The 14,318-nt window shown below is 46.9% G+C and overlaps 1 protein-coding gene across 1 annotated transcript; it reads left to right on the top strand.

Annotated features, from left to right (window-relative positions):
* Positions 1-1,149: 1,149 nt before the first annotated feature.
* On the top strand, positions 1,150-14,318 carry KDF1 (keratinocyte differentiation factor 1). Its single transcript, XM_067543306.1, has 4 exons — positions 1,150-1,208; positions 8,039-9,156; positions 10,574-10,648; positions 11,516-14,318. Exons 2-4 carry the CDS (start codon positions 8,058-8,060, stop codon positions 11,596-11,598), a joined length of 1,257 nt encoding a protein of 418 aa, XP_067399407.1. The 5' UTR covers positions 1,150-1,208; positions 8,039-8,057; the 3' UTR covers positions 11,599-14,318.

The raw sequence follows: 14,318 nt of genomic DNA on the forward strand, positions 1-14,318 counted from the left end.
GTCAGCAGGTGCAGAAGTACAAGGACATTGCTTTCAGCAGTAGAAGCTGGTATCCTGGCAACAGTATTAGCAAAGACAATTTAAAAGTAGAAGGGGTTCTGGGTGTTTCTGATGCAGTGGATGGAGAGCTGTAAAAAACACTAGCCCCACTTCCATTTCTGGATCTTGTTTGAACTACAGGTGGAGAATATTAACTACTGGAGGTCAAGGCTGCCACCTACTGGCCAGCTCGGCTCAGTGTGGGCTACAGCTGATTTCTTCATTTTAGGCCTTGTCTATGCTGGCAAAACTTTTGTTGCTCGGGGGTGTGAAAATAACACCCCCTCAGTAACGTAAGTTGTGTCGGTAGAAGCGCTTGTGTAGCCGTGTTACGTCAACAGGAGCGAGTTCTCCTGCCGACATCATAAAACCACCTACACAAGGGTGGTAGCTGTGTGGGCGGGAGACCTCTCCACCTGTCCACACAAGGGCGTATGCCAGCAAACTCGATGTAAGGAAGTGAGTGTAGACGCGGCCTTCGTGCTTTGCTTCTCCCACCTCCAGATCCCACCGCCAGTTACAAATCGTAACGAGTGAAACGTCCCCGGGGGGGGGGTCGGGGTCGGGGTCATTATCCCCATGTCGGGGATGGGGAAACAGACTAAGGCAGGGAGGTGGCTTGCCCCAGCCCACAGAAAAGGGGTAGGGTCAGAGTCAGGGGTGGAACCCAGGTGTCCTGACGCACGCCCCTGCCATAACCACTAGGCCACACTCCCTTTTGGAAAGGCAGCCTGTACCTCCCATGGCGGGCCGTGTTCAGAGACTAGCTACCGGGGAGGGCCGGGCCCTGGCGCCGGGTGCTGGGCTGGGGGCGCAGCGGGAAGATGCTGCACATGGGGTGCAGGTCGCTGCAGGGGTGCCAGCGAGGGGTTGGGGGTGCAGGCTCAGGGATCTCGGGGTGGGGGGGATAGTTCCTGGGGGGGTCAGTAGCTGCAGAGAGGAGGGGCGGGGGGCCACCCCCGCCGCGGGGAGTCCCGGGGAGGGTGCGCGGGCGGCGCGAGAGGCTGGGTGCGGGGCCCAGCCACGAGCTCCCGTCCGGGGAGGGGGAGGAGGAGGAGCTTCGCCTCGCTGGGAAGAGTGTCCCTAGCGGCGGCCCGTAGCGGCGGGTCACGTGGTCTCACCTGGCCCAGGTGAGGGAGGGGCCGGACGCCGTTCACCTGGCTCGGCAGGTAACGCTAACGCCAGCGCCGGGCACTGACCACCCGCCCCCAGCGGGAGGGGGGGCCGCTTGGGGAGCCGCACCCCCTCTCCCCGCGCTCGGGGGGAGCAAGCCCCGCCCCGCCCTTCCCAGCTGGGGGGGGGCTACCCCCGAACACACCGCGGGGGGGGCGGCCCCCGCCCCTGTCCCAGCTCCGGGGCGCTCAGGTCCCACCTCGGACCCCGTCCCCTCCCGCACGCGGGGTAGCCCCCGGGGATTTGCCGGCCCCCCCCCACCCCAGCGGGGTTCAGCCCGCCCACCCCCGGGACACTCAGAGGGCTGGGGGAGCCTGGGGGGAGCCTGCCTGGGTCCCCGGGAGCTGGGCGTTCTCTGCCCCGGCTGCTCGCTGCTGTCGTTTTGTTTGCCGCGGGAGCCGTTTGCACCCTTTGCTCATTTGCCGACCCCTACCAGGTGTGGCAGGGGGGCGCGGCCCTGTGGAAATCTTAGACACAGTCTGTGGATCCCCGGGGGGTTGCAAACCACTGGCCTAGCGAGAGCCAAAGCCTTGGATTCCTCGCTGCCCTGAGACACTGGACCTGGCACTGAACCAGACACTGAACCAGGCCATGTCCACACTAGCACCTACGCCAGCAAAACTGTCCGGCCGCTCGGGGTGGGGAAATAACACACCCCTGAGCAGCGTAAGTTTTGCCGGCCTAAGCACTTGTGTGGCCAGGGCTATGTCGCCGGAGACGCTCTCCCACCAGCATAGCTACGGCCGCCCGTTTAGGTGGTTTCATTATATCGGCGGGAGAGCTCTCTCCTCTCGACATAAAGCGGCTACACAAGCGCTCTTACAGCGGCACAGCTGTACCAATACTGTACTGCTGCTGTAAGTTTGAAGTGTAGACTAGCCCTCACTCTCAACTACTGGTGACAACCTGCCTCCAACATCCCACTGGGCTGCCCCTGCTCCCTTTTTGATAATGTGACATTCACCCAAACACACTCTGTTTTCCCCCCGCCTTCAGAACCTGCTTGCTCTGGGGAGGTGACATGCATGTTGTGTTGCTGGGCTTGGAAGGGTCCATGGGAGATGACAAATCTGGTGTGTTTTCAAGAAATCTGATCAACTTTCTAGGAAGTATGTGATTGACTGGACACAAACTCCAGTACAGTCTTTGTCACTTCATGCCCTGTGCTCTGAAAGGCTGCTGTTGACACAATACCCATAGTTCCATAACTATACTAGATGCGTGTCTGTTACTCTTTCTTTGGAAAATATTTTTAGTTGTTTTAAAGTATCAATATTCTCTGTTATTGGAAACTCCCAAGGTGTTTGTGTCAAAGATAGATGTACCTCCATTTATGTGAAAATAACTTGGTAGTGAATCTTCAGGAGAAGGAACAGTTTATTGTGGGTTGTACAATAGTGGTATCTAAGATCGACAACTGAGATTGGCAGCTCCAGTATGCTCATGTGCAAACACATAGTGAGAGACAAATGCTTATGATCTAAATAGATGAGACAGATGTGAGGTGGGAGGGGAAACTGAGGCACAAAGCAGAGAAGTGATTTGCTCCAGATCACCCATCAAATCAATGGTGGAGCTGGGAATAGAACCTGGATGTCTTGAGATCCAGTCTACTGTCAGCAAAAAATATAGGTGTCTGGCACCTACTGCTCTGTAAAGCAGGTTTGAACCATGGCAGTAATGTGGCTTTTGAGGAAACTATAAAAGCCATGGTGTGTGTTTGGGAACAGGTTACATTAGAAAACAAGAAAGGATTAAATTTGAAATACAGTAGTTTGGATGTTCTGAAAGGCCCCCCTTTAGTCCAGTGTTTCCAAATACTCTGGTACTACATAGGGATGAGTCAAACCTGTGGAAAGCCTGGTTATTGACTTACTGATGTAGCTAGTTCAGCTACTTCTGATAACTGAAAGTAGTTTTATAAAACTTTTGAAGTAGATCGCCTCTCCTTCTGAACAAGGAAGATCTTAGATGTTCAAACTACTCCCAAATACCATGCCATTCTTCTTAAATGGATGCTTAACCTCTTTAGAAGGACCTTGTTGGTTCAAATAAGACTGATGCTTGAGGTGGGAGAAGGCTACCAACTTCATTGTCAGTGTCAATTTGGCAAGTGTGTTTTAGCCCAAGTATTTATTTACCATTGTTAGGCATCTGGTTACCATTTAACATCTGAGCTTACAGGCAAAGGGTACAAATCTTTGGAATCCTGGTACTTGGGCTTTGACTATAGTTTGATATCTGTGTTGGCTGAGTCTTTATAGTCTTAAATTTGTGATCTTGTGGTGAATAAAGTGTGCAGCTGTGATCGAATGGATTAAACACAGGGTGTGAAGCAGGTGGTAGGTTCTATCCCTGACGCTGAATTTTGCAACCGTATAAGTCATTTAACTGCTGTGCCTCAGATTTTTTTTTCTTGTACAATGAAGATAATACCCACTTTGTAAGGTACTTTGAAACCTCAGGATACTAATCGCTATATAAATGGCCATTACTTTATGAGCTTTGGATGTATGTCATTCTTTTAACATGACCTCTGTATTATAAGTCATCTGTCCTCCTGTAGACCAGTAATGGCTCTGCACTTGGAGAGTTTGATCAGCTCAGATGGGTTTTTTGGTGCATGGAAACCTGATGAAATTGAGCGAAAGCTGATACCCTGCCTCAAAAGTGCTGAGCGCCTACAGTTCCTGGTGAAGGCAATGGGTGCATAAACTGATTTTCAAAAGGTGCTATCTGGGTTTATATATTTAAAATGTCTTGGAATAAGGAAAGGGGAACTCTCTGGATGTGTGTTAATCTTATAAAATACGTAAGTGAGACAAGGTGACCGGAAGAGCTCTGTGTAGCTCAAAAGCTCATCTCTCTCACCAACAGAGGTTGTCTCTCTAATGTCCTGGGACCAACCTGGCTACAACAACACTACAGAATACATAAGTGTCAGCCTTGGCTAATGAAGCCAAAATATCCATGGAAAGAAGCCGTACAGAGGCTAGAGAAGTTTATCCCCGGTGTATAAATATCTGCCAAGCACTCCTGGTCCCCATGTCTCTTACTTTGGCAGGGCTGGTGTTTCTACTTTTAAAAGATGGCAGTGGTCACCCTAGTTCGGGTTGAAGTAGGGAGGTTATGTTGCCTGTGTATCTGACAATGGTGTGACCCCTGTTGGAATACTGTGTCCAGTTCTGTTGGGCACAATTTAAGAAGGATGTTGATACATAGGAGGGGGCTCTGAAAAGATCCACAAAAATGATTAAAGGATAGAAAAGCGTGCCTTATTATAGCGATAGACTCATGGAGCTCAACCTGTTTAGCTTAACAAAGAGAAGGCTATGAGTACCTTCATGGGGAGCAAATATTTGATATTAGAATCATAGGTATGTAGGGCTGGAAGGGACCTTGAGAAGTCATCAAGTCCAGCCCCCTGCACTGTGGCAGGGCCAAGTAAACCTAGACCATCCCTAACAGGTGTTTGTCTAACTGGCTTTTAAAGCTTCCAAAGATGGGGACTCTACAGCCTCCCTTGGAAGTTTATTTCAGAGCTTAACTAACCTTATAGTTAGAAAGTTTTTCCTGATATCTAACCTAAATCTCCCTTTCTACCAATTAAGCCCCTTACTTAACATCCTACCTTCAGGGGACATGGAGAATAATTGATCACCATACTTCTTATAACAACCCTTACATATTGGAAGAATTATCAGGTCGCCTAGCAGTCGTCTTTTCTCAAGACTAAACATGCACAGTTTTATCAGCCTTTCCTCATAGCTCAGATTTTCTAAACATTTTAGTTGCTCTCTTCTGGACTCTTGCCGATTTGTCCACATCGTTCCTAAATTGTGGTGCTCAGAACTGAACACACTACTCCAACTGAGGTCTTACCAGTGCTGAAAAGAGTGGGGCAATTACCTTCTGTGTCTTACATACAACACTCCTGTTAATACACCCCAGAATCATATTAGCATTTTTTGCAGCTGAATCACATGGACGATGCGTTCGGTTTGTGGTCCACTGTAACTCTCAGTAGTATCACAACCGAGCTGGTTATTTCCAGTGTTGTAGCTGTGCATTTGATTATTCCTTCCTAAGCAAAGTACTTTGCACTTGTCTTTACTGAATTTCATCTTGTTGAATTCAGACCAATTCTCCAATTTGTCAAGGTAATTTTGAATTTTAAACCTGTCCTCCAAAGTACTTACAATCCCTCCCAGCTTGGTGTCATCAGCACATTTTGTAAGCATGCTCTCTACTCCATTATCCAAGGCATTAATGAAAATATTGAGTAGTACTGAACCCAGAACTGACCCTGCAGGGCCCCCCCCAGATATGCCCTCCCAGTTTGACAGCAAACCAATGATAACTACACTTTGACTAGTCTTTTCACCAGTTGTACACCCACCGTATAGTAATTTCACTTATACCATATTTCCCTAATTTACTTATGAGAATGTCATGTGGTACTATGTCAATAGCCTTACTAAAATCAAGTTATAGCACATCTACTGCTTCCCCCCATCTGCTAGGTTAGTAATCCTATCAAAGAAGAAAATTAAAATGGTTTGGAATGATATGTTCTTGACAAATCCATGCTGACTGTTCCTTATAGCCCTACGATCCTCCAAGTGCTTACAAATTGTATGTTTAATAATTTGTTTCAGTATCTTTCCAGGTATTGATGTTAGGCTGAATGGTCTATAATTCCCCAGGTCCCTCCTTGTTCACCTTTTTAATGATCAATACTATGTTTGGCCTTTTCCAGTCTTCTGTAACCTCTCCAGGCCTCCAGGAGTTCTCAAAGATAATTGCTAACAGCTCTGAGATTGCTTTAGCTAGTTCCTTAAGTATCCTAGGATGAATTACATAAGGCTCTGCTGACTTGAATACATCTAACTTATCTAAATATTCTTTAACCTGTTCCTTCTCTATTTTGGCTTGCGTTCCTTCCCCCTGGTTGTCAATATTAATTATGTTGAGTATCTGGTCATCATTCACTTTTTTAGTGAAGACTGAAGCAAAATAGGCATTAAGCACCTCAGCTTTCTTGAGGTCATCAATTATTAGGTCTCCTTCTCTGCTAAGTAGACACTCTACTCTTTCAATCATCTTTCTCATGTTTCTAATGTATTTAAAGAACTTCTTATTACCTTTTATGTCCCTTTCCAGGTGTAACTGATTTTGTGCTTTAGCCTGACTTACTTTGTCCCTACATATTTGTGCTGTTCTTTTGTACTCCTCCTGATCTAGCTGACAATGTTTCCACTTTGATACAATTCCTTTTTGATTTTCAGGTCATTAAAGAGCTCCTGATGAAGTCAAATAGGCCTCTTATTATTCTTCCTCTTTCCTTTGCTTCCGAATAGTTTGCAGTTATGCCTTTAAGATTGTCTCTTTGAGGAACTGCCAGCTCTCCTGTACTCCTTTTTCCCTTAGATTTTTCTTCCCATGGGATCTTACCTACCAGTTCTGAGTATGTTAAAATCCATTATCTTTCTTCTGCTGCTCTCACTCCTTCCTTTCCTCAGAGTCATGAACTCTATCATTTCATGATCACGGTCACCCAAATTGCCTTTCACTTTCAGATTCACTACCAATTTCTCCCTGTTGGTCAGAATCAAGTCTAAAATGGTTGTCCTCCTGGTTACTTCCTGCACTTTCTGGAACAAAAAGTTGGACTCTTCAATCTAGCAGACAAAGGTATAACAAAATCCTGGAAGTTGATATATACTGGAGCCCAAAGAGAATAGGAGAAAAGTAGCCACAATAACAGCCGAGAGAGGGCAAGACTGACAAACCTTGGCTCAGGCATTGGGCAATAATACTGCATACATTTATTTTTCCTCATAACACATGGTGACTTGTATGTTCAACTCTCATTTGCTAGATTCAGGGATCGAAGAGATTCAGCATATTGCATTAGAAGTGGGTGTGTGGAGCTGAGGGAGCAGTGGAAAGATGTACCCTTTAAGACTTTGTTTTTCATTTGCCACAGTGGTAGCCACTGCTAACCCAAGCCCCCAGGCTAGAGCCGTTGGTCATATGCTGCCTGACATTGAACTTATATGTAAAAGCCGCATCAAAGCTTTACTCCCGAGGTCTGATTTGAGACTAAATTGGCATCTACATTGTTCAGTTCCATGAAAACATCTGCCACAGAAATGAAAAGAGAAGCAAAATCAGTTTTTCCTTCAGTGCTGTTTGCATGATGTGACACTGATTGTCAAGAATAATCAGCACCAGCAATTCCACCCTCGCTAAATGCCCTGAATTCACTTAACACCAAGTAGCTGAGAGCTTAGTGTCTCGGTCAGCTGCTTGTATAATGATCAGTCAGTTGTCATCTCCTCCTAGGCACGATGTGTTTTGAAATGGAGATGGCTTATTCTTAGAGCCTAGTTTAATCCCAAAGAATGCAAGACGAAAGGGAAATTGTTCAAAAGAAGGTAGAATGTGTAAAGGGAAACTGCCAGCTGGCACCACCGGCAACTGCACTGCTAGCTTTCATGCCTTCTAACAACTTCAGAGTCTGAATCTCCTTCCATCTGTGCTGGGGAAGCATCTTCTGAAGGTTATGGTGACTCTGATGCCACTAAAAGCTTTTTAAAAAACACTTTGCTTTTCTGACTTGCCGCTTCCTTTTGGAAGACACTTAAAACTAGATGATCAAACCACTAGTAAAGATACTGCAGAGAACAATTCTGCCCCTGGTCAGGGGTTGGGCTAGATGATCCAAGTGTTGTCCTTCTCTAATGATTCTCAGATGCTAGCTAAAGACAGAGTTACTGTGACAATGGCTCTAAGTTTGACATGAGATCTACTTGTTCTTCAGGTGCCTGAGGCGGTGAGCCATGCTGGGCAGGAGAACAAGACACCCCCAAGAAGTAATCAGCAAGCGCCCGATGAACCTACCCCACCAGAATGCTGTGTCCCAAAGGATCAACCCATCCAAAGAGAGTGACATCAGCCTGGAGGTGTTTAGCAATTCCACACCTGAACTCAAACACAGCCGCAAGCTGGCACAGCAAGTATGGGACAAGAGAGCCCGCAAAGCTGACCTCAAAGACTCCAACGGGAGGGAGGCAGAAACAATTACCTTCATCTCTGGCACAGCAGAGACACCCCAGACGCAGAGCTTGTGCTGTCTTTCTTTGTCTCAAGCCTGGAACGCTTCCAAGGCTGTCCTCTGCTGTATAGTGACCTGTGGGAGCTGCTTTAAGAATTGCAGCATTCACGTCCCCTGCGTGGGGCACACTGAAACGTCAACTGACGATGGAAGAAACAGAGAGCAAAATGGACGTGTGCCTAACAACAGCCCTGACAACATCTCCCCCAATGAAAAGAATGGAAACCAAATAAAAAAAACCACCATGGGAAGCAGCTTCAGTTACCCAGATGTGAAGCTGAAGGGGATCCCTGTCTATCCAAACCGGAGCCCTGGCAACCATACGGATGCAGATTCATGCTACAAAGAACCCCTGCCAGAGAAGACCTTCAGGAACAGCATAGAAAAGCCACCGTTCCCCAGTAGTCACCGGAGCTCAGAGGAGTATTACTCCTTCCACGAGTCTGACCTGGACCTCAGTGAGCTGAGCAGCTCTATGTCCAGCCGAGAGATTGATGTCTTGATCTTCAAGAAACTGACAGAGCTCTTCAGCGTCCACCAGATTGATGAACTGGCCAAGTGCACATCGGACACCGTCTTCCTGGAGAAGACCAACAAGATCTCAGACCTGATCAATAGCATCACTCAGGACTACAACCTGGATGAGCAGGATGCCGAGTGCAGGCTAGTCCGAGGCATCATACGCATCAGCACTCGGAAGAGCAGGGTCCGGCCCCCCATTTCCATTCCTGCCACCAAGAGCCACGAGGAGAAGGCAAGCAGAGGAAACCCACCGGACAGCGGCAATGAAACCATGCTGGAGTCCCTAGTCACCAGCCAAGACGGTACGTGTAAGTCCCTTATCCACACTAGCTTTGCGGCTCAGCTCCATGTGTTTGAGAGCTGGGTTCACCTTGGGATATGGAAGCTCCAGACTTGGGAGAGCCCCTACTTTGGAGTCTGCAGGGCGTGGAGCTAGAAACTGAACTGTCGCTTCAAAGTTTTCCTGAACTGGGGGAATCTTCATTCCCCTTCAAACTTCTGAAGGTGGCCACTTAATACTACCCACCTCCTGAGAATTCACTTTGCAGCTATTATCCTTCTGGATAATGTACCACACTTTAGTCTGCCAAAGGGGTTTGCGCTGAGTGATATAAGGGGCTGGCCATGGTGGCTCTGTGTTGGTCCTGGCTCCCCTCCATAACCCCAGTTTAAGAAATGAGGCCATAAGTCAAACTCAGGTCACTGGTGTGATCAGATCTGGCCTGTGCCAGAGAACTTCCACTGAGGCTAGTAAGCTGGCCTTCTTAATTAAGCTTTGACCCATGTTGTTCTTGGATAATGTTCTCCTGATGCCTTGTTCTCAAGCCAAAGGAATCTCAGTTTTTCTGCCTGTATCATGAAGGAACTTTGCCAGCTTTCCCTTGCAGAGCTGGCTGGGCGGGAGGTGGTTTCGCACCATGTTAATTTTCTAATCTCTTTGATTCCCTTTCCTGAAAGCCTTTCCTTTCCCCCCCTCTCACCCTTCACTTAGACTCCAGTAAGGTACCTTATACACTTCCAGACTGTGCACTGAAGCCATTCATTAGCTTGTTCCCCATTATTCTTCTAACTCTTAGGAAGGGGAACTGGAACCACTTTTATAGTGGGGGTGCTGAAAGCCATTGAATCAAACTTTAAACCTTGTATGTAGTGGAAACCACTTGAAGCTGGGGGTGAGGCAGCACCCCTAGTTCCAGCATCTATGCTCTTAGGTGTTAGTTATCTGTAAATAGCTCAAGCGCTGCCTAGCCCTAAAAGAAAAGGGGGAACTGCTGACAGCATGTGTCATTCTTTCCTCGGAATGTGCACCCCTCCTTGGATGAATGCCTGAATCAGTTAATTTTCAGGACATACCACAAGACGCGCTGTCTTTGGGGTCTTGAAGAAACAAATATTGTTGGATGTGACCTTCAGAAAAAATGGGGGAGACTTCTATTTTGGGGTTCACTGGTTATTTAGTTAGAAGGTTGCTGTTCCTTTATCATATTTAAATAGTTGTCAGAGGCACTAGAACGTACAGACAGGCACCTCTCGTTACTGTTTCTTAAATCTAAAGAATAAAGCAATAGCCAGCTTAGCTCTGGTACCCGGCTGAATACATAGAAAATGTTAGTGGCTATTGAGAGAGAGCTTTGTGTGTTCAGCGGCAGGTGTCTCTGCACATGGACCATGTACACCTTCCGTCTGTCCCATCTCAGCACTTCTGAATTTTCTTTTCAGATTTGGCTGTGCAGATATCGGAAGAAACCACAGCAGATGTGATAGCCAGGAACATGAGGCGGTTCAGTGCTGCAGGTAACACCTCTGTGTGTCTCATAGTCAGTGAGAAAGCGAAGACTACAGCTCTTCCAACTTCCATCGGTGACTTTGGGATGTAGTACTTATTGAAGAGAGGCCATTTCCTTCATTGAAAGGACCCATGAGCGTTCCTAGATGTACTGCAGTGATGAGGGGGCTTCCCAAAACCTGCCATGCTGCACATGGCCGCAGTTCTCAGTACTGAAAACAAGACTAGTACCCACATCTCGGGGTGTGGTGAGCTTACAGCTGGATAAAGGGTGCTATAGAAATGCAATGTGGGGCTGCTGAATCTGTGTTCCAAGACTCTTGATGCTCCTTATTTAGATTGTCTCTGGGGCAAAGTGAATGAAACAAAGATCAGATTTTGTTTCCCCCCCCCCCCTCCCCCGCGCACGCACGCGCACACACACACACACACTTCTCCTGGGGCTTGAGACCAAGCCTGAGGATTTTCAGGCCCCAAACCTCTTGACAGTTTGAAGGGAAGTGAAACCATAGTTAGGGTGGGATTCTGGGTAAAATTTGAGGGTAATTTACAGTGAAGAAAAGCACCAGGGATGAATTACTTACCAGCAGGTGCCTTGGGCTCTGTTGCTCTCCCATGTTGCTTTTAATATTTTGTATCAGAGCACAGTTGGGGCTGAGATGTTAGTTCCTCTGTGTGTGTGAAGTGACAGGATCTTTTTTGAAAATTGACTGATACTCCCTGCTGTTCCCTGTCTGAGGGCTTCATGCCGTTTTCTCTGCCCTCATGATAGGTAAGACCCTTCGTGGCAGCTGTATCTGTCTAGATCCTGAGGATTTTGATGCTGCAGTGTGTGTCATTCTATGCGAACTTATCCTTCCCCATTTCTTTTCAAGGATCTCCAACAAGCAGAGCTTCCTCCTTCCAGGACACAGAGACTGATTCGTCTGGAGCACCGCTGCTTCAGGTTTACTGTTAGGATGATGGACGGAAGCAGCACAGTGTGGGGGCAGAGGATGCTGGGCCTTACGGCAAACAGAGTTCATCTCTTTTAATATAAAATGTGCTATGCCACTTTATTTTTTCCAGTTCCCCTTTTCCCTTCTAAAGCTCAGCTTGCCCCTCAATCTGTGGGGTGCATTGGATTTTTTTGGACCATAACAGAACCTTGAGGAAATGGACCGTGAATCTAGGGAGCGTACTCAGATGATGGGTTGTGCATTTTGGGAACAGAAGACGGACAAGGAGATATTGACCAAGGGAATATGTTCTGCCTTTGTGGGAACTTGCGATTCTATTTCTACTCTTGGAGTGCAGTTCTAGTACCCAAACAGACTTCAGACATCCAGCTGTTACCCAGCTCGGAGAATCAGCTGTACAGGTTTGCGTTTCCGGCAATGTAAAAGTTAATGTATGTTGTGTAGCTTTGTTGATGTTTTTTCCTCTAGGAATGTCTTTCCATTTGTAGCAATTCTGTTGAGGTGAACTCCAAGGCTGTAAGAACACTCAGCTGTTTAAGATCCCAGATCTCTACTTCCAGTTGCTGATATTGGCGGTCCTAGAGACTGAAGTTCTCGATGCACACTAGCCAGACAAGCTTTCTTGACAAAGTGCTTTACATGTGTCCTGGAGGGTCTACCTCAGAAAGGAGAGGGTAGTTCAGCCTCCAGGGTTTGTTTAATCCATGGCTTTTTTGTAGTGGCTGCCAACAAAGAAATCAAGCCAATTAGTGCCAATTGCAATGTGGACAACTTGTTGATGAGACCCAGCTCTGGTCATACAGGTTACCATGCAGCATTGAATAACAACTTTAAATCACTGCCAGTCTGGTACTAAGTAATGACAGGTGTTGATTTGTAACTCGTTTGCCAATCAGCTTTTCCCTCATTCATCTGCCAAGACTTACACCTGCCTCTCCTCACGTTGCCCTTGGTGGCCATGTTAACTGGTGGAGAAAGCCCTGAACTGGATCTTGGCAGGTAAGTGAAAGACCAGACTTTTTTTTTAATCACAAATCAGTCCTTCCTGTAGCTGCCTGTGTGTTTGGGATCAAAATGCGCCTTAGAAATGCTCCCTGGAAAGCTTTGCTGGTGCCTTTAAAGAGAGGGAGAAGTGCTTTCTGGGGGAACTGATTATTCTTGTGTAAATGTGACTAATGTTCCCCCTCGCACACAGGTGTTCAGCCTCTTTCCTAGGAGCCGTGCCATCCCTTTCCAACCAATTATAAAAGAACGGGCAGCGTGGCTACGCCAAAGGCACCAAACTGGGTGACTTTGAGGACTCTGGCTTTGCAGAAGCCTGAAGGCTGCACCTCCCTGGCATCTCCACTCACTTGTTTATCAGAAAGTAAACACACACATCCTGGTGCCTTAGCAGGGGAATAGGAAACGCTGGGTGGTGGAGTTAACCAGCAATGAAACCCAAGTGTCCAGTGCTGCTAGAGACAGGGTGTGGCAAAGTTGGGCTCTGGCCAGATGTAGGCCGCACTTCTGTGTCTAAGCAAAGGGAAGGTGGTTTTAGCTCATTGGTTGGGACTCTAGAGTCTGTGTTTGCCTCCTGTGCTTTTCAAAGATTTGGAATCTCACTTAACTAAGTAGGGTTTATATAGCTCCAAGCTGTGGACAGAAGCCTTTGAAACGTACCATTCACCTGAGCCACACTGAAGTCCCACTTAGACCTACTTGCTGTTCTGGTAAATTACTTGCTTATAACACCTCTACCCCCAATTCAGTCCTATCACTGTAAACATCAGAAACACTGACTCTCAAATTCAGGCTGACTCAGCAGTGATATTTAGGCTGAATAACTGATCCCACATCACTTGGAAGCGTCTTCCTCGTTCGGCTGTGTTTTCTTGCGGCTCCGTGTTCCATGCTCCCTTTGGCAGGCTCAGAGGGATGGTCTGGCAATGCAGGGGCCACTGAAGCTCTGGTGAGTTTGATTTTTTTCCTTTGGCTTTATTTTTAAAGCAATGAAATGTACATTTGAAAAAACCCTTCCTCTTGTTCATATGAGGACCTGACCCGAGGTGGTGGCGAGGCCTCCTGGCAAACGGAGACTGACTGTAAATACGTAATATTTTGCATACTGCATTTGATGGGCTTTGCTGACTCTTCACTTCTGAACTAGTTTGTAAATATGTATTTGGATAAGTTTACTTCTTAAAATGTATATTTACATGACAAACTGGGCAGTAAGTTCCATACAACACCTACGAGGAGGCAGTCTTGGGAAGAGCCGCTAATCGCTGCTGCATGGATGCAATAGCAGACTTTTTCAGTTGTTTATACAGCCACTTTTTTTTTTTTTACTCCTTATGTCAATAGTACCTGACAATGTATGTGGATTAAGCGTCCAAAAAACTTTGAGTGAATAAACAATGAGTGTTAAAGGTGTAAAACAATCCCTGAAACCAGCAAATCTGGTATATATTGTTTGGGGTTTTTTTTAATTGCTCTCTATTTAATTATGCTTTAAATTTCAAGCTGGAGCAGATTTTAAACATATCCTGTGCTGAAGGGTCTGGGAGGGAAGGGTGTGTGTAGTGGAAACAGAGCTGTGCCCTTCAGCTGGCAAACAGAAGTGCTCCAGCTAGACCTTCCTCTTGTGTTTGACCATTGTGTTAAGCCCCTATACCTTTTTTCAGCTGAGTTAATGCAGCCTGGCGTCTGGGAGGGTCTGTGCAAATAAAGTAACCTC

This window comes from Emydura macquarii, unplaced genomic scaffold (assembly GCF_026122565.2).
Source record: "Emydura macquarii macquarii isolate MOO-44397 ecotype Brisbane River unplaced genomic scaffold, CSIRO-AGI_Emac_v2 contig_820, whole genome shotgun sequence".
Classification (NCBI taxonomy): domain Eukaryota; kingdom Metazoa; phylum Chordata; order Testudines; family Chelidae; genus Emydura; species Emydura macquarii.

What these genes read in the sequence shown, in the direction of transcription:
- KDF1 (XM_067543306.1), top strand. Translation starts at nt 8,058, where the DNA reads ATGCTGGGCAGGAGAACAAGACACCCCCAAGAAGTAATCAGCAAGCGC. An exon ending in CCTAGTCACCAGCCAAGACG is followed by an intron (nt 9,157 to 10,573) that starts GTACGTGTAAGT and finishes TTTTCTTTTCAG; the next exon opens with ATTTGGCTGTGCAGATATCG. An exon ending in GAGGCGGTTCAGTGCTGCAG is followed by an intron (nt 10,649 to 11,515) that starts GTAACACCTCTG and finishes TTTCTTTTCAAG; the next exon opens with GATCTCCAACAAGCAGAGCT.